The sequence below is a fragment of the Pan troglodytes genome, chromosome 12 (assembly GCF_028858775.2).
Source record: "Pan troglodytes isolate AG18354 chromosome 12, NHGRI_mPanTro3-v2.0_pri, whole genome shotgun sequence".
Lineage (NCBI taxonomy): Eukaryota > Metazoa > Chordata > Mammalia > Primates > Hominidae > Pan > Pan troglodytes.
Genome location: NC_072410.2, coordinates 89,463,471 through 89,489,981, shown reverse-complemented (window position 1 = coordinate 89,489,981; position 26,511 = coordinate 89,463,471). Strand labels below are relative to the sequence as shown.

General features: G+C 38.8%; 1 protein-coding gene across 15 annotated transcripts in view; it reads left to right on the top strand.

Annotated features, from left to right (window-relative positions):
- LTBP1 (latent transforming growth factor beta binding protein 1) overlaps window positions 1-26,511 on the top strand; it is a 450,758-nt gene that overhangs the window by 396,420 nt on the left and 27,827 nt on the right. For all 15 annotated transcript variants that reach the window (XM_009442275.5, XM_515398.8, XM_063789991.1 and 12 more), the window contains 6 exons: window positions 2,050-2,193; window positions 15,306-15,488; window positions 16,163-16,246; window positions 18,123-18,251; window positions 18,949-19,089; window positions 20,056-20,226. In XM_009442275.5, coding sequence (XP_009440550.2) covers window positions 2,050-2,193; window positions 15,306-15,488; window positions 16,163-16,246; window positions 18,123-18,251; window positions 18,949-19,089; window positions 20,056-20,226 — 852 coding nt within the window. The remainder of the gene's footprint in view (window positions 1-2,049; window positions 2,194-15,305; window positions 15,489-16,162; window positions 16,247-18,122; window positions 18,252-18,948; window positions 19,090-20,055; window positions 20,227-26,511) is intronic.

Sequence of the window (26,511 nt, the reverse complement as noted above, 5' to 3'; positions counted from 1 at the left end):
TAAGCTCCATGAAGGCAGGAGTTGGGACTGCTGGCTCATCATTGTTACCCCCAGATATAGGCCGTACAGGCCTGCCCCACAGAAGTAAGCTAGGAAATATTTCTTGATTGAATTATTGCAGTCTGATGGGATAGAGTTTATTAGCCATGTCAATAATACATGTTGGAAAGTACAAAGTTCCACTGGACATTTACCTAAAATTGATCGATGTGAACTGGCAATTTCTTAAGTTTTTCTGGTCTCAATATGACTGTCGGTTGATTAAATATTTCAACTCTGCTTTATGTTATGGTATTTTTCACAAGTGAAACCAGTTCATTGGATTTATATCTCTTTATATATAAATGAAATGGAAAACTGAGGTAATTATCCAAATAAGTCAAGATGTATAAGCTTTTTGTCCAATTAACTGGGTATACCAGGTGAAAGGACGATTTTTTTTTTTCTGGAATGATTTAGATAATTGCTCAAATTTTTAACTTTGATTAAGTCATCTCAAAGTATGCTCATGAAAGCTAATGTTTGTACATGTTTAATGCATAAGACATGTGAGCATTTCAGACTTTAAGTCAGGTGCTTTACTGAATTGGATACCCATGAATAAAATATTGCAGGAGGAAAGTGGGTAAAAAGCACTATTGGACAACATCAAACATAAAATTAGCCTTTCTTTAGGGCTGTGTACTTGCAAAATGTTGAATAAAGTGTACTTGTCACTGAGATTCCTTCACTGTATTTTAATTATGTATATTTAAGTACAGAAGAAAAACATTTAGCAAAATAGAAATTACACAGTGGAACATCAACAGAATTTGAAAAGGTGTCATGAGATCAGTGATTAGTTATTGGACCAATTTGTTTCACATGAATGATTAATGTAGCCTGATGAGTATCTATAGGAGTCTTTCCTTCATTTCTCAAAGGAATATGTAATCTGAATTCTATTGATAATTATGGATGCTTTGGCTACCAGAGAACTGTATTTTCAGATATTTAAGTATATTTTAAAAGTTTTTAAGTGAACTTAATTCTGTGGTTACTGAAGTGTCAGTGATTCTAACTTTGCTTGAATTAAGAACTGAGAGTAGGCCAGGCGTGGTGGCTCACGTCTGTAATCCCAGCACTTTGGGAGGCCGAGGCAGGCGGATCACTTGAGGTCAGGAGTTCATGACCATCCTGGCCAACATGGTGAAATCCTGTCTCTACTAAAAATACAAAAATTAGCCATGCATGGTGGTACGTGCCTATAATCCCAGCTACTCAGGAGGCTGAGTCAGGAGAATCACTTGAACCCGGGAGACAGAGGTTGCAAGTGAGCTGAGATCACGGCACTGCACTCCAGCCTGGGTGACAGAATGAGACTCCGTCTCAAAAAAAAAAAAAAGAACTGAGAGTAGAATGTTGCGTCATTTAAGACTTCATTATGTTGAAAAGTCAGGAATGATAAAACTAGATGGTCAGTGGGCACATACTAGTTTTGCAGTACAATTCCAGAGTATCTTTTAAAACTAAATTGGGAATTGGCTGGGCGCAGTGGCTCACGCCTGTAATCCCAGCACTTTTGGAGGCCGAGGTGGGCGGATCACGAGGTCAGGAGATCGAGACCATCCTGCCTAACACGGTGAAACCCCGTTGCTACTTAAAATACAAAACAAATTAGCGGGGCGTGGTGGCAGGCACCTGTGGTCCCAGCTATTCAGGAGGCTGAGGCAGGAGAATGGCGTGAACCCGGGAGGCAGAGCTTGCAGTGAGCCGAGATCGCGCCACTGCACTCCAGCCTGGGCGACAGAGTGAGACTCCGTCTCAAAAAAAAAAAAAAAAAAACCTAAATTGGGAATTGTCTTGAATTTTCATAGTCCTTTCGTACAGACCAAATCTGACAGCTCTACCTTAAAGAGCCCCTTCCCTAAAAGAGCAGAAGGGGTTTGACTGCTCTCTGGGGATCGCCTTCTTTTCAGCAAGACACTATTAGCCCTGACACAGCTGGTAAAATAGAGAGCTGTCATGAATGAGGCACACATCTCACTTGGTCTGTGCTCCCTTTTCCAGATGTGAATGAATGTGAACTGCTCAGTGGGGTGTGTGGTGAAGCCTTCTGTGAAAACGTGGAAGGGTCCTTCCTGTGCGTGTGTGCTGATGAAAACCAAGAGTACAGCCCCATGACTGGGCAGTGCCGCTCCCGGACCTCCACAGGTAAGTCCCAGTGACACTGTGCAAGGGAATGACAGGCTCCTCTCAAAGACCTGCACCCACACAGCTTTGGGATAAATGCTGGGAGTGAGATAAGAAGCAGCCAGATATCCTGACACAGTGCTGTCTCTGGAAGCTTCCATGATCTTCTGTGCTTGCCTTGTCAGTGGAATTAAGATGTGGGTGATGACTCTTTGGGCTAGATGGCCTCTAATGTTCTATCCAAACCAGAGATGCCTCCAGTAAGGTAAAGGATCCAAAATGAGGAGGACATTTGCTGGGGATTGCTTAAAACTTAGAGAGCTATCAGCTCAGGATTTAATATGGCACCATCTCATTAAGTTGCATAATCCTCCATACGTTCTTGGCCCTTAGAGAAATGTGTCTTGACACTTCTCTAAATTAAAAGCAACATATAGGCCTCTTAGGATCTACAAAGACTTCCACTTGGAATTCTTAAGGTGTTTTTCCAGAATTTGGCCTAGAGAGTAGCTACGTTTGCATTCGCTTAAAATTTGATTTAGGCTGTGTCGTCACTGTGCAAACTGAAATAGAGAGTTGGACTGTTTTCCAGATAAATTAATCAACTTCCCAATCACCCTTTTAAGTTTGTGCCATGTAGCTCTAGCTTGGTTGTATTTTAGGGAAAGCAAAGGCCCAAATGGTCCTTTGAGAGCCAAGTAACATGAAACATAGACCATTTTTTTTCTTTCTCAGTCAGTTTTATCCATGCTTCCATAATAGCTTTCACTACTCCTCTGGAGGGTATACTTGTTCTGTGTAAAATAGCTATCTTTGCAAGTAATAGGAAATGAAATATGAAAATATTTTCACCCACACATATTTCCTCAGTTATTAAATATAGAAAGGTGAAGGGTATAGAATTAAATGAACAGGCTGTAATTCAAAAACTTTTTGAAAGAGAAGAGACAGGTTATTACTGGTGAGAGGATTTCTCTTCATTCAAGAGAAATCACACACAACAATACATATTCCATAAAGAAGAGACTTTTCATTTTAATTGGATCTACAATAGCAAAAAACAAACCAAAAAACAAAAAAATCTGGTTGGCCACTAACAGAATTGGTTAACTAACTGTCTTTTTCTTATTTTTGTTTCGTTCCATAGGGTAGCACCTCACCTATAGTGTTATTTTGAATGAATTAATTCATATATCATAATATATAGCCATTAAGTGGTCTAGGTGATGCTTAGTCATGATAAAGATAAATGTATGTGATACAATGTTAAGTGAAAAAATACAGGATATTCCAATGATCACACTCTGTAGAGGAAGGGAGAGTGAGAATACATAAAAAGGTAATTGTTGGACCGAACCAATAACTAATTGAGCTTATTCATTTGTATAGCTCCTGGCAGCTTTTACTTTTATCACGCCTCAATTTGTATAGTTGATGGTGAACTTTGATTTTATGGAGTCTTAAGACTGTCTTATGACAGTCTTCATTTTTAAAAAATTTTCTAGCAGTATCCTGAGAGACTGAGTTTAGCCATAAACTTCAGCAGAAGCCTTCTGTCTGATTTCATCAGAGTCAATAATTGATCAGTTATTTGAAAAAGGTGATTAAAAACTAGAAATCATAAAAAGGTAACATCTTCTAAATTTAATTTTTAACTCAAAGGATATAAGTACATTTGGCCAGGTGCGCGCACGTGGCTCACGCCTGTAATCCCAACACTTTGGGAGGCCGAGGCAGGCAGATCACTTGAGGCCAGGAGTTCTAGACCAGCCTGGCCAACAAGGTGAAACCCTGTCTCTACTAAAAATACAAAAATTAGCCGGGCGTGGTAGCGTATGCTTGTAATCAGTAAGGCAGAGGCATGGGAATCGCTTGAACACATGAGGCAAGGTTGCAGTGAGCTAAGATCACACCACTGCACTCCAGCCTGAGCAACAGAGCCAGATTCTGTCTCAAAAGAAAAAAAAAAAAAGTACATTCATACACCAATCTTTGAAGAGAAAGGCTGTGGTCTTTTTTTGTGTAGAGGTTCATTTGTGGAGTTTGTGTGGCTATCCTGCATAAACCCCATCTGTTATGTATTACTTACACTTTCTTTGTAGAAGGGAGTGAGAATCTAAAGCCTTTTTCAAAACAAATGAATGTAAAAATCCCTCTAAATTTTTACAGTTTTTCTCAATTTTTGCACTTGTCTGGTCCACACCTAATTTGATAGCATTTCTTTTACTGAATCAACTTTATCTAATCTTTCTAAAGCTTTAACTTGCCCTAGAAACAGCTCTTCTAGTTACATTCATATTGTACTGGTTGATGTAATATTTAATTAAATTATGTAAGTACAGTAATCAATACACTGACACGGAATGTTTGAGTATATACCTAGGTGAGTCTTGGTTTGTGTACTGCACAGCCTGTAGGAGCAGAAGTGTGTGGACCTCTGCAAGAATAGCCGTCTGGCTCTGAGCATTCTCCCTTCCATGAGCATCAGCAATGATATTTTACAGAGGGCAAGAAAACATCAGTTAACACAACAAGTTGGTTAAATGTAGGCCAGTTAAGAGAGTTTGTACCCTGTCCAGTAAAAGAATCTGCTATTCCACAGACCAAAACATTTTAAACCAAATTTAAATAAAAGTGTTTAGACTAGGATTCAAATTAATTTCATTCTATGCATAATATACTGAAGCTGAGAGCTCATCCGTCCTGAAAAGTACTTAGGAAGGGAAAGATAATTTTCCAGTATAGGCTATCACATTTTTATTCAGCTATAAAACTCCCCCAGGACAATCTATATTCCAACAATGAGCAGTAGCATGATAATCTGATGCGGTATCATACTGAAGGCAGAACTAGGGTTATGGGGTAGGATATTAGGAAGGCAGATTTCAGGTCAGTATCCAGAAGAGCTTTCCAATAACTAACAAGAGCTAGTCAGCAAAAAGCTGCCCCACAAAATACTGGAGTGCTTCCCGCGGAGGCATCCAAGAACAGGTGGGATACCCACTGGCAGAAGAGCACCCACTTCCAGCAGGGTATTGCCCCAGATGAACCTTTAAGGTACTTTGGAACTCTAATGTCCTAGGGTTTTTATTTCTAAACGTTCTTGCTTCCCACATATATATTTTTTAGGTCTGCCTTAATGTTTTTTACTGCCTGGGCCTTTGGCCACTAATTTACATTGCTGTGCATTGCCTAAAAGCATCTGAAAAAGAAGTAACTAAAAAATGTCCATACCAGGCCACTCATCACATTTAAGAAGGTATGGATATGAAATATAGTCTGATGCTATTATTTCCTTAGTGCCTGTGATAATTGCTCAATAAAAACTTTATGTCTTTGGGCACTCTAAGGGAAGCAGTAAATATTTAATCTTGGCAACTGCAGCCTTCAGACCTTACCCACAAAATGCTGTTCTTTTCCTTGATTGGTGTACAGAGGAAATTCTGTGGTAGGAACTGCATCTTATTCTTAAAACAGAAGGTATAATGAAAACAATACAATGAAAAAATATATATTATAATCCATACAGGTATTCTCCACTTTAAGAAAAGCAAACAAAATCAGGAAGTATAAAGCATATAGGTTGGGGTGGTTAGTTATATTATAAAGTAATTCTTCACTTTACTCAATAATTTATCATAGGATTTCTTTAAATATCAGTTTTCGCTAATACAGTTCGCTAATACATCTTATTCCCACATCATGAGCTATATCCTAGAGTTCTGCATTTAGAAACCACCTTAGTGATTTTCCAGCTCAACTTTTTTATTTATAGGTAAAGACACTGAGGCCCAGAGAAACATCTGAGATGTCATTCTTAAGGTTATATAGCTAATGAATGGCAGAATTGGTCCAGGAACCCAACTCAGGATCTTCTCACTTCACCATTTCTACTTTTAGGGCTGTGGACAACAAGACATCAAATTCTTCTCAAAATTGGCTTTTCTCATTTTGTTTTTCATTATTAAGATAATACACATTAATCATAGAAAATTGGCAAATACAAAAGTAAATTTTTAAAAAGTCACCTGCAGTATCACCATCCAATATCTGTCACCATATTGACCTCTGGACTCTGAAAGGACATCCATATTCCCCTGTCTCAACAGAACCGTCTTCCATTTGACCTTCAGTGCACTGAAATCAGGCCCTCTGACTTTTCATCTGAGTGAGCCGTCAGTGAGCTTCTATATGCTAAACTCCTTAGTCTCATCCCAGAGTCGTCTTCTGAAACATTTGACAGTGGTTTTTCATCTTTTCCCCCGTCTTTGCCCTGTGATTGATTTCATGACATTACTGTTCTCTGCATCCTCCTGCATCTTGGACTAGTCTTTTCCTGTCTCATTCTCAAGTTGTTCTTCTCCTGTCCATTCCTTAAATAATAACATCTCAGGCAGTTACATGCTTAGCTGTCTTCTTATTTATGTTATTCTCCTGGGATATTTAATCTGCTTTGGAGTCAACCATTACTTATATGACGTTGCCTGCTAAGTAAATATCTTCTGCCCCCACCTCTGTTCTGAGTGTCATGCTCCTATTTCCAGCTGCCTATTGGACTTTTTCTTCCAGGGTGTCTTGTAAGCCTCTCTGGCTGACAGTTATTCAAACCTAAATTAATCACCATTTCCTCTCCTTGTGTCTATTTATTTATTTATTTTTATTTATTTTTGAGATGGAGTCTTGCTCTGTCACCCAGGCTGGAGTGCAGTGGCGTGATCTTGGCTCACTGCAACCTCCTCCTCCCGAGTTCAAGTGATTCTCCTGCCTCAGCCTCCTGGGTAGCTGGGATTATAGGAGCATACCACCACGCCCGGCTAATTTTTGTATTTTTAGTAGAGACGGGATTTCACCATGTTGGTCAGGCTGATCTCGAACTCCTGACCTTGTGATCCACCTGCCTCGGCCTCCCAAAGTGCTGCGATTACAGGCGTGAGCCACTGCACCCAACTGTGTCTATTTATTAATTGCTAGACATCGATACTAGAAATTCTGAAGTCATACTTTTTTTTGTCTCCCCATTCGTCATCCAAGCAGTCCATCATAATATCCTGCCAGTTCTACCTCCAGGGTGTCCTTCAAATCTCTCCCTGTTCCGGATGCTGCTTCCCTGGGTCAGTCTTTCAGCATCACTTACCTGGATCATTGCAGTAGCCTCCTACCTTCTCTCCTTGCCTCTCTCACCAATTCCTGCAACACTGCTGCCAGAGTTAATGTTTTCAAAACATAGATACCGGTTTAAATCGTTCAGTCTTTCAACTGCTTACCACTGCTTTATAGCATGAAATCCAAATGCATTAGCAGGGCAGCAATACCCTTTATCTTCTGTAATGTAAAGGATTGTTTAGCTTTCTGTCCTACACTCCTCATACCTACATCCAAGCCCATGCCCTGCTCATGGTTACCCCAAATAATTATGCTTTCCCAAGATGATGACTTTGCCACTACTAACTCTTCTACCTGCTGCGCCCTCCCCCTTGTAAGCCTTTCTTTTTTTTTTTTTTTTTTTTTTTGAGACAGAGTCTTGCTCCATTGCCCAGGCTGGAGTGCAGTGGCGTGATCTTGGCTCATCACAACCTCCACCTTCTGAGTTCAAGTGATTCTTGTGCCTCCGCCTCCCTAGTAGCTAGGATTACAGGCCTGTGCCACCATGCCCACCTAATTTTTGTATTTTTAGTAGAGACAGGGTTTTGCCATGTTGACCAGCCTGGTCTTGAACTACTGACCTCAAGTGATCTGCCTGCCTCGTCCTTCCAAAGTTCTGGGATTACAGGCGTGAGCCACTGTGCCCGTCTTCTTGTTGGCCTTTCCTGAAATATCTCTCAAGCCTTTTTAAAAGTCTGCTTGACTGTCACCGAGTTGTCACACATTCCCCAAATCCCCAAGATGGAATTACAGGATTCTGCCTCTCTGCTCTCAACACGCCTTGCTTTTGTGGCTAACAGTCTCTGCGTCTTATTCTCTCTGCATCCACTGCAAAACAGCTCACTGCTTAGCACGGCGCCTGATGGATGGTAGACACTCAGTAACTGTTGAATAAATTGCCTCTCCACATTAGAAGCACATGTCCCTTTCATAACCCATCCCTCCCATTCCTAGCTACTTCTACAGAATAAAAATAATTTTTCATATTTTTAAAGATTTAATAGGGGCACACTTAAGTGAGGAAATGTCTATTCACACTTCCGTGTAGGAAGTGCTGCTTCAGATTGCTTGAGTTAAATTAGAAGAGGTTAAATTAAAAGAAAAAAAGAACATCTCCCCACTGTCAAGGAACACAGAATACAACTCATCTTCTCATCTTGGTAGTTCTGACAATTGAACTCAAACAGCATCCCTGTTCCCTTCCTAGAGAGGTACACTACAGGTTTTGTGCATGTACACATTTTTTTTTTTTTTTTTTGAGACTGAGTCTGGCTCTGTCACCCAGGCTGGAGTGCAGTGGCGCCATCTTGACTCACTGCAAGCTCTGCCTCCCAGGTTCACACCATTCTCCTGCCTCAGCCCCCCGAGTAGCTGGGACTACAGGCTCCCGCCACCATACCCGGCTAATTTTGTTTTTGTATTTTTAGTAGAGACGGGGTTTCACCATGTTAGCCAGGATGGTCTCAATCTCCTGACCTCGTGATCCTCCCACCTCAGCCTCCCAAAGTGCTGGGATTACAGGAGTGAGCCACCGCACCCGGCCGTGCATGTACACATTTTTTAAAGGCAGGAAACCACATGTAACAATCAGTCAACTGTTATATTTGGCAGAGTCTGTTTTTTAAAATGTGTTTAGTTAATCTGTTAAATAAATTTAACATTGAAAGACTTATAAAAATTATTTCTGATTGGAAAAACAAGACTTTTGGTAGGAAAAAAATATTAAAGAAAATAAGACCACAGTATTTATAATGCAAATATTGTAAAAGGCCATAAAACTCCTGAGGTCGTATTGTGTTTTTGTAATGAATCTATACCATAAATGTAGGTAAGGCTGAGGAAAATACATTCATTTGTTTAAAAAAAAAATATCTAGTCAAGTTTCTTCCCACATCCAGCGATGACAATGAGAAGGTATCATCTTTTTGGTATAAAAGCTAAACTGCTTTTATAAGATTTTCTGCTTGCTATAGATAGTACCTAAAGTCATATCTGAGTTTCTGAAAAGAGATGTCATTGTTTTAATGAACTGACATATCAATCAAAGTGACAAACTAAAACTACACACACACACACACACACACACACACACACCATTGTATCTTCATTTATTTTTATTTTTTTGAGACAGGTTCTCACTTTGTTGCCCAGGCTGGAGTGTAGTGTACGATCATGGTTCACTGCAGCCTTAACCTGCTGGGCTTAAGTGATCCTCCCACCTCAGCCTCCTGAGTAGCTAGGATTACAGGCCCACGCCACCATGCACAGCTCGTTTTTAAAAATTTTTTGTAGGACGAGGTCTCACTATGTTGCCAAGGCTGGTCTCATTTTATCTTCTTAATACTACAAGATATACTCACACTGTTGCATTAGAAATGCATTTTGGATCCTAGAACTTGCTATAAACTAAACCTGACGAGGAATGGTTTGTACATTTCCTTTTAAACGTTTCCATACACTTTGTGTGTCACTTTGGATGTGCTTTACTCATGCATTTATCCTCGCAGGCCCTCACGATGCCCGAGTGTCAGGAATGTTATGGGTTTGTGTTGTGTGTCATCTGCTCGTTCCCCCATCTCCATATGTGCTTCCTATTCTGACTCATCTCAGTGTACTATTCTCTCATTTTTCTTTCTCTGCAGTACAGCTATCCCTTGGTATTTAAGGGGGCTTAGTTCCAGGGCCCCCACTGATACCAAAATCCACAGATGCTCAAGTCCCTGATAGAACACGGCGTAGTATTTACATATAACGTATGCACATCCTCCTGTATACATTGAATCATCTCTAGATGACTCATAATAACATAATACTATATAAATGACATGTAAATTGTTACACTATACTGTTGTTTTATTTGTATTATTTGTTTTTGTATGCTTTTTATTTTTTCAAATATTTTTGATCTGCAATTGATTGAATTCACAGATGTGAATCCCATGGATACAGAGGGCTGGGCCCACTGTACTTTATTTGGCTTCCAGGAGCCCCTTCATTCATCCATTTCTGCTCATTTTTCTTCTCCCTGCTTTTCCACTCTAGAGTAATATCCCCAACTTTTTCTTCTCCTCACCCTCTCACTGTCCCAGGCTCATTTTCTCCATTCTCTTGTAATGCCTTCACTAGATGTCAGCTCCACCAGGCAGCCTTCCCTGATAGCCTTGTCTACCCATCCCTCTGCAGTGAGGCCTAGGTGTGCATGTGTGTCCTGGGAGTGAAGCCTCCAGTTCACTCCTTAAGATCTCTTTAAGAGCAAGAACTATGTGGAGAGATCCTCTTTTAAAGTGTTTTTATTCTTGTGCTTTTTTTTCTAAACTTCACTTTGACTGCTTTGGCATGTTTTACCATCTGAAGTTATCCACTTTCTGTTACCGAACACCAGGGGTTTGGTCTAGGTTCTGCAGCTCACTGCACAGAAAACCAATCACCAAGACCACAAGTATTTCCAAGGAAGAAGGCTCTAATTGGGTGCTACAGCCAAGGAGATGGTAGCTCAGTCTCAGATCCATCTCCCTGATGGACTAAAACTAGGGGTTTATGTAACAGGGAAGAAATGTAACAATGTGTAAGAAAACAGGAGCAAGGGAGGGACAGGGAAGCAATCGTGATGAATCAGGGGTCAGCATCTGGTTGTCAGGATGTGGTGATCTGGTGAGTTTCAGTTCTTTGATACTTTGAGAGGCCTGAAAGTCATTTCCTGAGAAAGGAACTCAGATAAAACAGATGTTAAGTTTCAAGCTTTAAGATAAGAAATGTCTGCCGGGCGAGGTGACTCATGCCTGTAATCCCAGCACTTTGGGAGGCTGAGGCAGGTGGATCATGAGGTCAGGAGATCAAGACCATCCTGGCTAACACGGTGAAACCCTGTCTCTACTAAAAATACAAAAAATTCGCTGGGCATGGTGGCAGGTGCCTGTAGTCCCAGCTACTCAGGAGGCTGAGGCAGGAGAATGGTGTGAACCCGGGAGGCAGAGCTTGCAGTGAGCCAGGATCGCACCACTGCACTCCGGCCTGGGCAACAGAGTGAGAGTCTGTCTCAAAAAAAAAAAAACAAAAAAACAAAAAAAACACATTTCTCATTTTCCGAATTCTTGTGTGAGAAAACTCGAAACAAGGCATATGAATTTCTAAGTTTTCCTTGACATCTCCTTGAAATATTACAGAATTCTTTCTCATTAAAACATTAATGCCTGTAGCATTTTTAAAATAAAAAAGGAAATAAAGTGTCCTGGGTAATTCTGCTGAAAGTAATTTACTGAACATCATCACACACACACAGTTTTATCCATTGATCTCTTTTCAGGACTATAGGCAGCGTTTCTTTGGGGGTAACTATTCACTCATGTGTATTAGCAGTGTTACTCTTGGGTCATTGTAATAATTCTGACTGTTACAAAAAGGTACAGAGAAGATTAGCTCATAAAAACCTTCAGAACACATTGTAAATGGAAAGGGAGAGCCCATTTAAAAAGCTCATGTCCACTTTGACCAACTACATGTTGTAGATTTTCTCACCCCAACACTAATTCCTAAGATTAGACATGTATGGGGAAACACTAAAGTTGGAAACGGCCCTACGAGCAAATGGCCCACACCCTCTTTAGGCTGATGAACCAAGAGAGAAGTAGCTCCCAGACAGGGCTTGGTATAGGTGGTGCCTTCAGCTCAAACCTCCTCCTTCCTATTCAGAGCCAGGGGACATGATTGCACTATTTGTGGCCTTGTTGCAGAACCCCCAGCAGCAGAGATTATCTGCGGCCCTCTTCCCATTTATCTCAAAGATGAAAAAAACACAGAGAATAAAGGGCAAAGCAGAACAAACCCATGCTATGTGAGATAAGAACCTGAGCTCCAAAGAAGGGTTTTGGGGAAAGTAGTAGACATAGGCCACTTGGAACCGACATTAGTTTTCTCTTCCGGGAAGTGAGGATGCTGTATTTACCAGCACCTTCTATCTCATATAGTTACCCTCTGGATCACATGAAAAGGCCTCTGTAAAAGTTCCTACAGAAAAAAACATAGAAAATGTCCAAAACCGAACTTTCTTGTTGTTACCGGCCACACCTCTAGAATAAAATATGAAAAACTTGATCTTTTTATGCAAATGTGAAGCCAGCCTCTTCATGCAAATTGAAAACTTAATCTGAAAATACTGAAGGAGGAGTAATATATTTTTTAGAAGTCTGTGGCATGAGATATGTAGTACAGCTAATCTTACTCAAAATATCTTTAAGAAAAAGAGTATTCATTTTTTAATGCTTGCCACTTTCCATAGCTATTGATTTGATCTTTTAAAATTAGTTTCCAATATAGAAACCCTCCACCCCTGGCAGCAATGAACTAAACTCATGTAAGAGTTTCTTTAAGAAATTACATTATCACATATTTACTGACCAGAGTTTTATCCCAATAGAAAAATGCTCTAGGAAGTTAATTACTTAAAGACTAGGAAGATAGGGAAATTGTAGCTTTTCCCAGAATGACCTTTGTGGACTAGTTTTTAGAAAATAATTTGCATTTCTTTCCAAACACAGATGAGGGCTTGACTAACCCTCAGTTTCAGCTGTATAAACATTGAACTTTCAAATGTCTTAGAAAATAAGACCAAAACTTACAACAACCAGTGTAAAAAATAATTATAATTACATTATTGATTATTTCCCTTATGGGAAATAATCTGTTTCTTTCTCCAAAAAGGCAAAGATTGTTTTATTTCTTAGTTTGTATCATGTGAGTGTAACAAACATTTTAGTAAACAAAACAATGTTTACCATATATGTATTTGTCTATACATGTGTGTGTGTTTAAAATACATAAAATTATATTTAAATATATTTCAAATTTTAAATTTATATATATTTATAAATTTTGACATGCTTTGGACTCGAGAAGCCTATAGTTTCTAATTACCTGTGAGTATAATCTTCATTGAGGCCTTATTACAAAGTATTCCGTTTTGTAATAAACACCATGACATACTTACAACTTTGTACATGAGGGAAAAAAATTTGAGGCTTCTTTTAGCACAAACCATAGAATAAACCCGATTACCAAAACCCTGTTGCTTTTTTGATTTGTATTTCTCACTATTATTTATTAATAGCTAGCTACATTTTTGGACCAGCTGAATAAAATAATTGAGCAGAACTGGTAGTAGTAACAGGCTGACAATTTATTCACCATGTTGAGGGAGAGATTCTAAAATTTTCTATAGGGTTCATAATTGATTTAATAACAATGTAAAATACGCACTCTTAGTTTTCCTAAGTAATTCCATGTCTACGAGCTTGGAGGCCCTTCTAACGAAGATCCCTTCCGTTAAGAGTACGCAAAGTGAATTTCAGTCCTCTGCACACTTGAAGCAAGCTAGACCAGATGAGGGAAGTGGCAGGTTTTACCCAATTTCACACACAAGGAAATGATTTAAAACCACTTCGTAAACTGCTGCATAGAAATCAGCATTTGAGTTTTTCCTGGACACTTGTTCTAGGTTTGCATTTGTCATCAGCTATTAATGCTAACTTACAGTCCAAGCTGAAATCTGTCAAAGACAAAATAATCAGAAAATTGGCCAGAATCAACTGGATGAGGGATCTTTATATTCTCACTGATACTCTGTGTTCTGAGAGGAGTGTATATTTCAGAGGTTTGTCTGCTGCTTTGCTTGCTTTTAATGCCAGAAGAGGAAAGAGAAAGGGCAGTAGCTTTTCTGATAGAATTTTATGAGTTTATATTTTAGAAACACATTTACTATTTAATATATTAATAAAATTTCCATTGTCAACTAGGCCCTGCAAAAATAAACATATAGGAAGCTATTGTAAAAATAATTTATTTAATTTCCCTGCTAATATAATTATCTACTAACTTCAAAACAAAGGTAAGTGTAAGTATGTGTGGACATTAAACTCTTATCCTCACCAGTAAATGTCTTCCTTTTGACCTTACAGTTTGAGTCCAAGAATCTGGAAATAGTAGAGTTCTAGTGACAATATTTCATTAGAATTAATCTAAGTAATTATTATGACAGTAGTCAGCTTCTTATTTGATGTGGCATTAAATAAAAACAGTTAATACATTCAAACTGGATCATAGGCAGTAATTTGAACTCTATAGTATTCAGGAGAGAAGGGATGTGACTACTTTCCAAGTCTAGTCACAAAATAGTGATCATTTTTTAAAAGCACAGACTTGTTCAAAGATTTCGTATCTGGTTGAATTCAGTCAATTTCATTATTATCTGAAAGTGGGTGGATTTTGTTCTTATCGTCTGTATTCTTTCATATCGCCTTGTTCGTGTTTTATCACACAGAGGGTTAAGCTGAATCTGTTAGAATGTTTTCCTCTAGGACACACTTGAGCTGGGACTAGAACCCAGATTTGAAATTCTACCCTGAGGCTTAGCTGGCACTCATTATGTCATTCAAAGTCATATATTTGCAACAATTTAAGTAGTTAGATTTTTCAGTGATGAAAGGTTATTTAATAGGCTGCAGGTTACGACAGTATTTTCCTAGTTATCTTCTGTGCAGTCTTCAGAAAAGATTGGGAGCATGGTTGATTCCAATAACTACCTAAGGGTTAAATATTATGTGTGGGCTCAGACCCCTGGTCAAGTATTTGGGAAAATTTTTATTGATTTAAGTAGGTGTTATAGCTCAGTAACAAATGGCCCTATGTTTGGCAAGAAAAGGAGATATGGAAACTCTACTCACAGCCAAATCTACAAGAATAAAATAATTGGTTCACGTAAAAGGAAATGGTTTTGACAGATTTACACTCTTGGGGTATGTTAGAATTCCACCAAAACTAAGGATTCAAGTGCATTTTTATCTCAAAGTGGAAGAATCTGACACTGAAAGTGGAAAGCATTTTCTATAAAGCAAATGCTATTGACACGGTCACTCTTTCACCCATTGCATTCTCTACTTGTTGTCTTAGGGTAGTTCTGATATGTCCTATTGTCACTCTACTTTCTCTACTCCATTTAGATTTAGATGTAGATGTAGATCAACCCAAAGAAGAAAAGAAAGAATGCTACTATAATCTCAATGACGCCAGTCTCTGCGATAATGTGTTGGCCCCCAATGTCACGAAACAAGAATGCTGCTGTACATCAGGCGCGGGATGGGGAGATAACTGCGAAATCTTCCCCTGCCCGGTCTTGGGAACTGGTAAGAATCCGCTTAGTGGTAGAGTCACACTTGTGTTTGGTCACATGGTGTCCCTGGGCCTTGAAATGATAACACTCACTCCCACAGCCAACTCAAGGTGACTTACCTTATAGTGAGTTTCATTCAGGGCTAGAGCCAGCACCTGCATCCCATCTTAATATGAATCCTTGAACTTCTCTTCATCAGCGTGTACTGTGACAGTCAGGTTCTGTGTGATATGTTGGCAGAAAGTTAATTCAGTTTTATTCCACTTTAAAATTAAAATCAGTCTTTGTTGCTGACAATGATACAGCATTATTCGTAACTAAAGCTTGTGTATTGAAGCTATGATTTTGTGTAATTGATTCTTACTAAACCTTTAAGATACTATATGCATCACAGTAGTGGAAAAATAATAGTTATAATTTCAAGTAAAGCATGAGTAAGAAAATAATAGTGAACTTGGAGGTTTTTTAAATTAAAAAGTGTAAGAAAACCTATGAAGTCATTAGATTTCTTTGCACTTAATCCATCATTTTTTGAGATTGTACTAAATTTATTTGCTGGAATTGCCTTAAAGTTACTGAGTCTGAGAAAGCAAAACTGAATTTGAAACATGCATTCATGGAAGATGTTGAATCTTTTTTTTTTTTTCAACTTATTTCTTTTCTTGGTTTTGTCTCTTCTAAAATCAGCTGAGTTCACTGAAATGTGTCCCAAAGGGAAAGGTTTTGTGCCTGCTGGAGAATCTTCTGAAGCTGGTGGTGAGAACTATAAAGGTCAGAATCAAGTGGAAACAAATTTTCAGCACATTGTGTACATGTCAGATATTCAAGTGAAAACATGGCTTGGGTTTCACAGAATTAGAGTTCTTTTTAGTCATGAAAACTGATTACAAAGTCCTTAATTCTACCATTAAAAGAAAGTCCCCATGGACTTGCAGTCAGAACACAAACTGTATGATGCTCGGAGGTAGACATTGGGAGGTGAACTTCTGAGTTTCTGTCTCTTCATCCCTGAGATAGGAATAATTTCTCAAAGGTTATAATGATTAAATAAGATATATATCTGAAAGTACTTAACAAATTCTGTACCTAGTAGATACTTACTAAATATTTTATTCTAGATGCTTAATAGAAATCATATCAATTATGATCATATAAATTTGACCACTGTTTGTCTTTATGGTCATCAACAAAGCTAAGGTTCTTGTATTTTTAGACTTTATCCTACCGTTATGGGGCCTTTTACCAGTGTGCACAAGTTCATAATGAGAAATGGAAGAGAAGACAACCAAAGTAGACATGTTTTGTGTATTTGATGCTACTGTTACATAATTCTAAAATAAATGTGCGGCCTTTTAATTTTGGTGAATATCCACATGTATGAATATTTCCTCATTAACCACTCACTTTTGACATTTTCATGATAGAGATATTACCTTTTATATACAAAGTGATTTTTTTTTCCTTTATGGTTTAATACTGAAGACTGGTAAGTAGCTGGGAAACACACTGTAAAATCATTTTTATTGTCCGTTTTTGGAAAACTAGTGTTTGAATAATATGGTATAATTCAGTAGCTGGATAAGAAATTCCATTTGTGTTCTTTTAAATACATCTATGATTTGGTCCAATTAAATAATGAGATTTGGTTTATAATATGTGTTGAATGGTTTCCAAATTCACAAATATACATTACTATGTTTTTGCAGGGATGTAGTTAAATCTCACTTCATATTAAGGTACAGAGCTTTGATTTCACCATAAATTCATCTTCTCTTTTATATGAAAATAAATTCCTCGTCTTCCTATTTTAGCAGTGCTGTAAATGGTTGGAAGAAGATTGGATTCAGATCCAACCAGCCATATGTTCTAGGCTTGACTTTGCCATTTTCCATCTGTGTTAACTTTAAGCAAGTCATCTATGGAGTCTTCAGGTTGTAAAATGAGGACTAGATGGCATTAGCTCTAAAATGCTAGAACTAATGCTAATAATAGCAGTAAAAGCAATAGATAACACTTTTGAGTATCTGCTTATGCCAGAGCATATACTGAGTCCTATCCATGGATTATCTCATTTCATCCTTCCACTCTTATTAGGTAGGTGTTCCTATTGTCTCCAATTTATCATTGAGTAAACTGAGATAGCAAAAGCTATGAATTCTCTGGGGGAATATGTCTGCTAACCCCCTCAGCAACTTGTGCTTTCTTTTATCCTCAAGAAAGACTTGCATTCAACTTCCACCAAACTTTATTGGAAACTTTCTACATCTCAACTAGTGAATGGGCCAGAATATACATTACAGAACACATTTCTTAAAAGGTATATATCCTTTTGTTGATGCCACTATGGAACCATAGACCATTTCATCAAATATGAGGTAGCATCTCAGAAACCATATTTACAAATACACTTCTCCTATAATGTTTTGGGCATTGCTTCTCAAATATCACAGACAAACTACATCTGTTTATGTTTTTATGCCTGCCAATTAGGCCTTATTTTAAGAAGGTTATATTGCTGTTTGTGTAGGATTCTTTGGAATGTAAATATTATAATATCTAACTTAAAGCCCCAAATCTGGTTAGACTCTTTTTAATTGAAAGATCAAACCTAACTCCTTTTTGTATTTCTCAATTTTTTTCCCCATAGATGCAGATGAATGCCTACTTTTTGGACAAGAAATCTGCAAAAATGGTTTCTGTTTGAACACTCGGCCTGGGTATGAATGCTACTGTAAGCAAGGGACGTACTATGATCCTGTGAAACTGCAGTGCTTTGGTAAGCTTTAAGGGGATATAGTATGGTGTACTGTGAAAATATACAGATGGAAAAAATAACTATGCTATGTAGTAAAAACAATTTCCTTGAATCTAAGTCATATTTTGAAAAGATGTGTAAATGTTTTAGGGATCTTTTTCTTAAGCACAATTTAAGAAAATAAAAAGAAAAAACCACCTCCAGACTACTGTTTGAATGTATTTCAAACAAAGAGTTAATATTCACTGTGGAATTATGATTCAGGCCACTGGTATAACTGAAGTGTTCTTTTGGTCTGTGGAACCTCCTGTTTCATCACTCATACCGTGCAAGTGAGAGCCATTTTACATACTGACCCAGACGTTAATGCTTAAGCAGAAAACCATATACACTAGGCAGAAAAACATAGCAAAAGGAAATAATTTTAAAAGTTATCATAAAGAGCCATTTAATCTTAAATTTCTAAGCATATCCTGTTCATGGATGTTTTCTTTCCTTATTTAATGTCAGCAGCAACAGCAGCAATGTTGTTTTTCAGTCAGAGCAGCTTACATTTTTATAGACAGAGCCACTCTCTTTTGGATGATAATGTGTGGTTAATTAAAATTTGGCAGCCCCTGGAATCTGGACTAAATATAGCAATGTGTAAAGTTTGGTAAGTGTATGAGGTACAACTGATGGCTGATTTTCTTTAGTAATACTTTTTTTTGCTCTTAAGATATGGATGAATGTCAAGACCCCAGTAGTTGTATTGATGGCCAGTGTGTTAATACAGAGGGCTCTTACAACTGCTTCTGTACTCACCCCATGGTCCTGGATGCGTCAGAAAAAAGATGTATACGACCGGCTGAGTCAAACGGTATGTTTCCAGGAGATGCAAACCTGTGTCCAAATAACTATCATAAGATTTTCCTTTTAACTAAAATGTGAACTATTGGAAAATAGAAAAATGGATTCCTTGGGTATTTTGAAATAACTAAAATGAGATACTTACAGAAATAATAATAAGATGCATATCATCAGTATGTAGGAGATTTAATAGCCTGGACATACTCATTAAGTATGGACTATGGAGTGGCTGAGCAGATGGCAGGGTTGTTCCATGGCTTAGGGTTCATCATCCCTAACCTGCAGAGGCAGCTGAGGGAAATGTAATTCAGGGAAAGATAATTAGGTGCACTCAGCGGAGTGGAGGATGTGGATAAGGCTCAGCAGAACAGAGGGTGGAGTTCAACAGGGTGGTGGAGAGCCCTGAAGTCCACTGACAAACTCCTGTCCTCCCTGATGCTACTGATAATTGGCAAAAAGCCGCTGATAATTGGCATAATCTGTCATTCGCCTCAGGAGACTGCTTTGGATGAAGTCAATTGAAAGGTAGGAATTAAAGACTCTAGGATGAAGGGTCACTAGTCCAGGGCTTTGGCAGATTAAATGGATAAGAAGGCATGAATCCAATAGCTGTTACATGGAAAGAAATGGTAGGGTTTGACAGGAGTAAATGAAAAAGTGAAGATTAGGAGAGTGAGAAGCCTGATGGCTTATGAAGGACAAGCAAGATAGTGGGCATTTTATATAGAAGTAGGAAGCTATAGAGAACTATTGTGTCGGGACCGGATGGGCAGCTGGAATTTCAGCTGATGGAATGACACCCAGTTGGAGATGACAGAGAATTGATCCATTGAAAGACCAGACTGGATTCAGACTTTTACTTGGAAGTCACTCTTAGAAATAGAGATGGAAACTTTGAGACTTGCTGGCTTCCAACACAGTGTTTATAAATAGGAGTAACTGTGCGATTTTCATGGAACTATGTCTTCCCTTTCAGAACAAACAGAAGAAACTGATGTCTACCAAGATTTGTGCTGGGAACATCTGAGTGATGAGTACGTGTGTAGCCGGCCTCTTGTGGGCAAGCAGACAACGTACACTGAGTGCTGCTGTCTGTATGGAGAGGCCTGGGGCATGCAGTGTGCCCTCTGCCCCATGAAGGATTCAGGTGAGCCCATATCCAAAGGTTTCTGCAGGAGGCCTTTGGGGACAAGTTCATCTCACCTCCTTTGTAGCCTGACATTCTCTTCTGTATCTTTGCCTTCACTCCTGATATCTTACTTTCATCACGTGTGTGTGTGTGTGTGTGTGTGTGTGTGTGTGTGTGTGTGTAGGGCAGAATTGCATAAACATTTGGCTCCTGGTTTACCTCTACTCCCGACCCTGTCATTAATTTTTGAAACTCTCATTCCATTACCCCAATGAATGATAAATGACCCAAAAAAACATAACTTAGCAATCAGTGGCATAGGCTTAGAATTTATATTTCCTGGCAGTTCATTTTTTACTACAATTCTTCTCATTCCTAACAGTTTCTACTTAGACCAAAATGTGTATTAGAGACGGTAGAAAATCATTCTAGGTCAAAGTCCAAATTTTCATGTCAATCTCTGTATGTAGAGATATAAGAAACGAGTTAGAACAAAAAGGGAAAAGTACAGAAAGTAATCGAAGAAGTATTTCAACAAATCTCCTTTCCTTTCAAGTTCTAGATCTATCTGGGTTTAAACCTTTGGTCAAATGGAAAAGATGAGACAGGCTAAGCTCCCAGTTTCATCCCCTCTCCCAGTTTGGAGGAGGCCTGGAAGGTGCTGGCTTTGTGCTTCCTGGCTAGGCTGTTTGGTGACCGTTGAGTTGTGCACTGATTGCTAATTTCCCTTTTTTACCATCATAGCACCTTCTCATTAAAGGAAAGCACTCCAAAGTGTCCAGTATATCCTTTTGTAAAGTTGACTTGTTAAAGCTAGAAAGATCATGTGCAAGTAGAAAGCAAAGGAGTTTATTATGAATATATTCTCAGAATGGTCGAGAGGGGAAAAATTGCTTGAAAAGAGGAAATGCATTAATTTTTAGTTAATTCAATTAGAATATTTCTTTCAAGCTCTTTAGAAAATTAGCTTTGCAGCTTAGAAATAACTTAAAACCAATGTAGCATGAAAGAGAAAATAATTGGGAATTCCCGTAAGAAGAAAATGAATAGCCAAGGATAAAGAGCAAATACACAAAGCACTAGATGGCAATGATAGCAGCCCAGAATTGGAAAGAGGGCAGGTCTGGGGCCAGTTGGCACTGAGTCTGGAATCCAGCACTGCCATAGCAGCTGCATGACAAGGGGAAAATAACTTCACCCTGTACAGCTCATTTGTAAAACGGAGGCGTCTACATCTGTCCTGTTGGGTTGTTGCAAGGGCTGGGAGGATGTAGGTAGAGCAGGGGGTAATTACTAGCTTTACTGGTTGTTTCGGGCCCTGGAAGCAGATGCCACGGGGAGATAAAAGTGAAATCACTAAGTTAATGTGAGTTCAGTGAGGCTTTTGAGTCATTTTCTCACAATGCTACACTACCTCAAATCTTTTTTATTTATGCAGTGGTTTTATATTGTCTAATTTTTTCCCAAAAATCACATGTATTCCTCCTAAAGTATTAAAATAGTCAAAGAGGTTATATTCCCCTCCACCTACCCCATCACAGTTGAACTCTGCTTCTTAAAGATACTCACTTTTGACAGTTGGGTTTTTATCCTCCTAGCATTTTCCTGTATATTAATTATCATTATATATTTATATTAGTTATTGCTGTATATTAATATATTTATATCCAACAGAGTATTTATAACTGAAGTCTATATCATCAATCTAAGCTACACTTTGCTTGTTATTTTGCACTTCAGCATCCCTGAGATTGGGGTCATCTGATAATTATGACATATAACAATGTCCACAGGTTATTTTTCCCAATTTTTAACATCTATTATATCAAGATACATTTTACAATCTAGGATCTCTTAAAATAGATGAAAGTTAGAACTTAAAATTTTTTTATATTGATATATTTAGGGGTGCAAGTGTAGATTTCTTACCTGCAAGTATTCCATAGTGGTAAATAAAGTCTGCGTTTTTCGTGTACCCATAACAAGAATAGCGAACACTGTGCCCAACAGGTAATTTTTCAACCCTTACCCCACTTCCAGACTCCCACATTTTGGAGTCTCCAGTGTATATTACTCCATTCCATATGTCCATGTGTACCCATTGTTTAGCTACCATTTATAAGTGAGAACGTTCAGTATTTGACTTTCTGCTTCTGAGTAATTTCAATTAGGATAGTGACCTCCAGTTCCGCCCATGTTGCTGTAAAACACACGATTTTATTCTTGGTTACGGCTTAGTGGTATTACATGGATAAAGAAATTTTCTTACTGAGGCATTCCTACAGGTGCATATGTGGAGGTTCATTGCAGCATTGTTTATAAAAGGAAAATCAGGACTGGGGCAAGATGGGGCAGGGAAAGGTTAGGGGAGGAAGAAAAACAAGTGCCCAGCACAAGAGGTGTCTAAATAAATCATGTACATCTATAAAACAGATTCCATGCAGCTATTTTAAAATTACCATCTTTTGGCCTTGCCCAGTGGCTCATGTCTATAATCACAGCACTTTGGGAGGCCGAGGCGGGCGGATCATGAGGTCAGGAAAGATCAAGACCATACTGGCTAACACAGTGAAACCCTGTCTCTACTAAAAAATACAAAAAAATAGCCGGGCCTGGTGGCGCATGCCTGTAATCTCAGCTACTCAGGAGGCTGAGGCAGGAGAATAGCTTGAACCTGGGAGGTGGAGGTTGCAGTGAGCCGAGATCGCGCCACTGCACTCCAGCCTGGGCGACAGAGCGAGACTCTGTCTCAAAAAAAAAAAGAAGTTACATCATTTGAATTTAAATTAGTACAGCCTTTATGGAAAACAGTATGGAGATTTCTCAAAGAACTAAAAATAGAACTACCCTGCGATCCCACTAACTGCGTACCTACCCAAAGGGAATGTCTTTATCCATTCCTCCATTGGTGGATACTTAGGTTGATTCTATCTCTTTGCTATTGTGAGTAGTGCTACAGTAAACACACAAATGCAGATATCTTTTGGATATAATGAGTTCATTCCCTTTGGGTAGGTACCCATGAACAATGCTGCAATGAACCTCCATGTATGCATCTGCAGGAATGGCTTAGTAAGAAAATTTTGACAAATAAAAATACCAGGCTAAGTGTGTACATTTTAAATTTATGATATTATTCTGGCTGGCACCATGGCTTACGCCTGTAGTCCCAGCATGTTGGGAGGCTGAGGTGGGTGGATTGCCTGAGCTCAGGAGTTTGAGACCAGCCTGGGCAACATGGTGAAACCCCATCTCTACAAAACATACAAAAATTAGCCAAGCGTGGTGGTACACACCTGTAGTCCTAGCTACTTGGGAGGTTGAGGTGGGAGGATGGCTTCAGCCCGGGAGGCAGAGGTTGCAGTGGGCCAAGATCGCACCACTGCACTCCATCCTGGGCAGCAGAGCCAGACCCTGTCTCAAATAGATAAATAAAATTATTCCCCCAAAATATTGTAAAAATTTACACTCAATTTAATTGACTAGGTTTAAAAACCTTCAAGTATTTTGTTATGAGAAATGAATTTTTGAATAATGTAGCAATATTCTAAAAATGAATTTTATTTTAAATATTAAATCTATTCTAAAAATATGGATTTCAGAATATTGCATAAATTGTTTTCAACTAAAGTTTTCGAAAAACATTTTAAAAAGTAGATTAGAACAAATGCATATGAAGTATGTATTATATAATATTTTTGGAAAAATACAGAATATCAGCGGAAAAAAGATACCACATGCCAAATTTAAAAAAAAAATTAGCTTCATTGCTATACTGTTTCTAGTTTGTATATCCACAGTTATTATGATAAAATGTCCAAGAAGAATCTCTAGTGTACATGGTCAGCCAAACCAAAATCAGTGCTTTCCAGTCCGTTACTTTTTAAAACAATGGTAGTTTTTTTGTTCACTGTATTGTAATTTTAACCTCCAGCATACAAATTCATTGACATTAAAGATGCTGGGTGGGCTGGTTGGTGAGAACAACTACTTAGGCTCTTGAGGCCCCTGTGAAGGACCCCAGGGTTCCAGGAAACGCATGTTGAAAACTGCTTTCGAAATGTATCTGTTGGAGTATATAGGAATTAGGGAGGCAGCCCCAAAGGAACTTTTTTTATTTTTTGACAGAGTCTCGCTCTGTCACCCAGGCTGAAGTGCAGTGGCGCGATCTCAGCTCAGTGCAACCTCCACCTCCCAGGTTCAAGAGATTCTCCCGCCTATTACAGGCGCGCACCACCACACACACAAAAATAATTTTTTGTATTTGGTAGACACAGGGGAACTTTTCTTTTATACTACCAAAATTACGGACCTAGAACTAGCCTTATGGATCATCTATTCTGAATCCAGAGAGAAGTACACAGAGAAATTAAACTTTTCCACAGGTCCTATGATTAGTTGGCATTCCCTTCATTGGCACCTAATCGTGTAGTCACATTTACACAAAACCATCTCTTGTTGCAAAGCACATGTTTGCTGGAGTGGAGTGAACTAAGAGGAGCCCCCAAGGCATCAGGGTTAGCGCATGTGCCCTAGAACCAGGTTGCCCTGCCTTTGCATCCTGGTTTGGCAACTTCTTATCCCCATGACCTTGTTAATTTTCTCTCTCTGTACCTCAGTTTCTCATGTGAAAATAATATCTGCCTTTCAGGGTGGTTGTGAGAACTAAATAATACATGAACACTTCAAATAGTGTTTGACACATGGTAAGTTTTCAGAAGATACTAACAACTATGGCTGCCACTAATAGGCGTCTCAGATCAAATGCATTTTCAAATGTAATTAAAATCCAAAGGATCTTATAAAATCTACAGTTACCTAATAGCATGTGAACACAAATTAAGCGTAGACAAATGCAGAAATAATTGTTCTTAATGTAAGACTTTCTGTTCTAGACCACTGCTTCGTAAACATTAATGGGCATGTCAGTTACCTGGGGGAGCTTATCAAAAAACAGATTCTGGTTTCTCACTTGCAAAAGATGGGGCGAGGCGGGAAACACAGGATTCTGCATTTCTGATAAGTCCCAAGCTGCTGCTGCTTCCTCTGAGGAGGAAGCAAAGCTCTAGAGCCATCTAATAGCATCTAACTTTATTTTGTTAAAACCTACGTTAATGCTGGTAGTTATCTATCATAAAGGAAGCAAAGAATATGTGAATTTTAAAACTAGTTTGTTCATAGTTTCTGCCACTGAACCTTTTAAATATACTGTTCCCGGATATCTTTATCGTTGAGAAGGACCACATTGTCTATCTCTTCATCTAAGCACTGGACTAATCCCAGCCTGTCAGACATCATGCATCCCATTTTCCTTAGGAGTGCAGTACTGCTTTGGGGAACAATTCGTTACTGATGGAATCAGTGCTGGAGGAATTTAAGGAATAAATCGCACCACTTGTCATCAGCTTTAAGCATTAAAGTGCAGTGTAAAGTAAAGCTTTGGCTCCAGAGCGAGCTTTCACACTTCTGGTCCAATAGGTCACGGGCACTAATTCTTGCTAAAGCAGCAACTACATCTGAGAGTACTGGTAGGTGCAGGAGGTAGGAGTGGCTGCTTAAATAGTGTTCTCTGAAGTTAGATGGCATCTTGCATATTGGTACCACATGCAGGGGAAATGAGTGTGATGAATTGTGTCAGGGGAGCTTTACATAAGGCGAATTGCATAATTGTAGAATTCATACATTTCTGGGGATCCCATTTCAATGCTCCACTACAGAGGCCAGACCGCAGACTGCACTAGGAGGAAGTTCCTGATTTTTCCTTCACCATGGATGTATCATGGACTGACCGTCTCCCCATTCAGACTTCTGGAGGCCTTCCTTGCCCCATTGCAGCCCCTGACTCCTCTTCTCCTTCCCCTTTCACAGTACCCGCTGATCCTGCCCACTCTTAAAATGATTTGGGTGGCTAAACTGTTTTGGGAGGATCCTCAAATTTGTGGTCTTTATTGTGATGTCACGTCAGCCTCTGAGAGACAGAGCTGTTTGGGAAACCAAGTCAGGAAAAACGAGCCCTTGTATCCATTTCATAAATGAACACAGAGTGGTCATTGTTTGATCTTGCTGAGAATTTCTAGCGCTGTGAGAGAAGAAAGTCATAGAGTTATCAGAACTTTGAGGTTTTTGGTTGGATATGGAGTTTATTGGTTATAGATTTTCTGTTGCTTGGTTTTTCTGAGTCTAAGTGATAATAAAAATGATAACTAACATATACATAGCACAATGCCTGGCATTTTCAACATGTTTTCCATCTATTGAGATATTTAACTTGCCAAGCCATCTTAGGTGTACAGTTACAGTAGT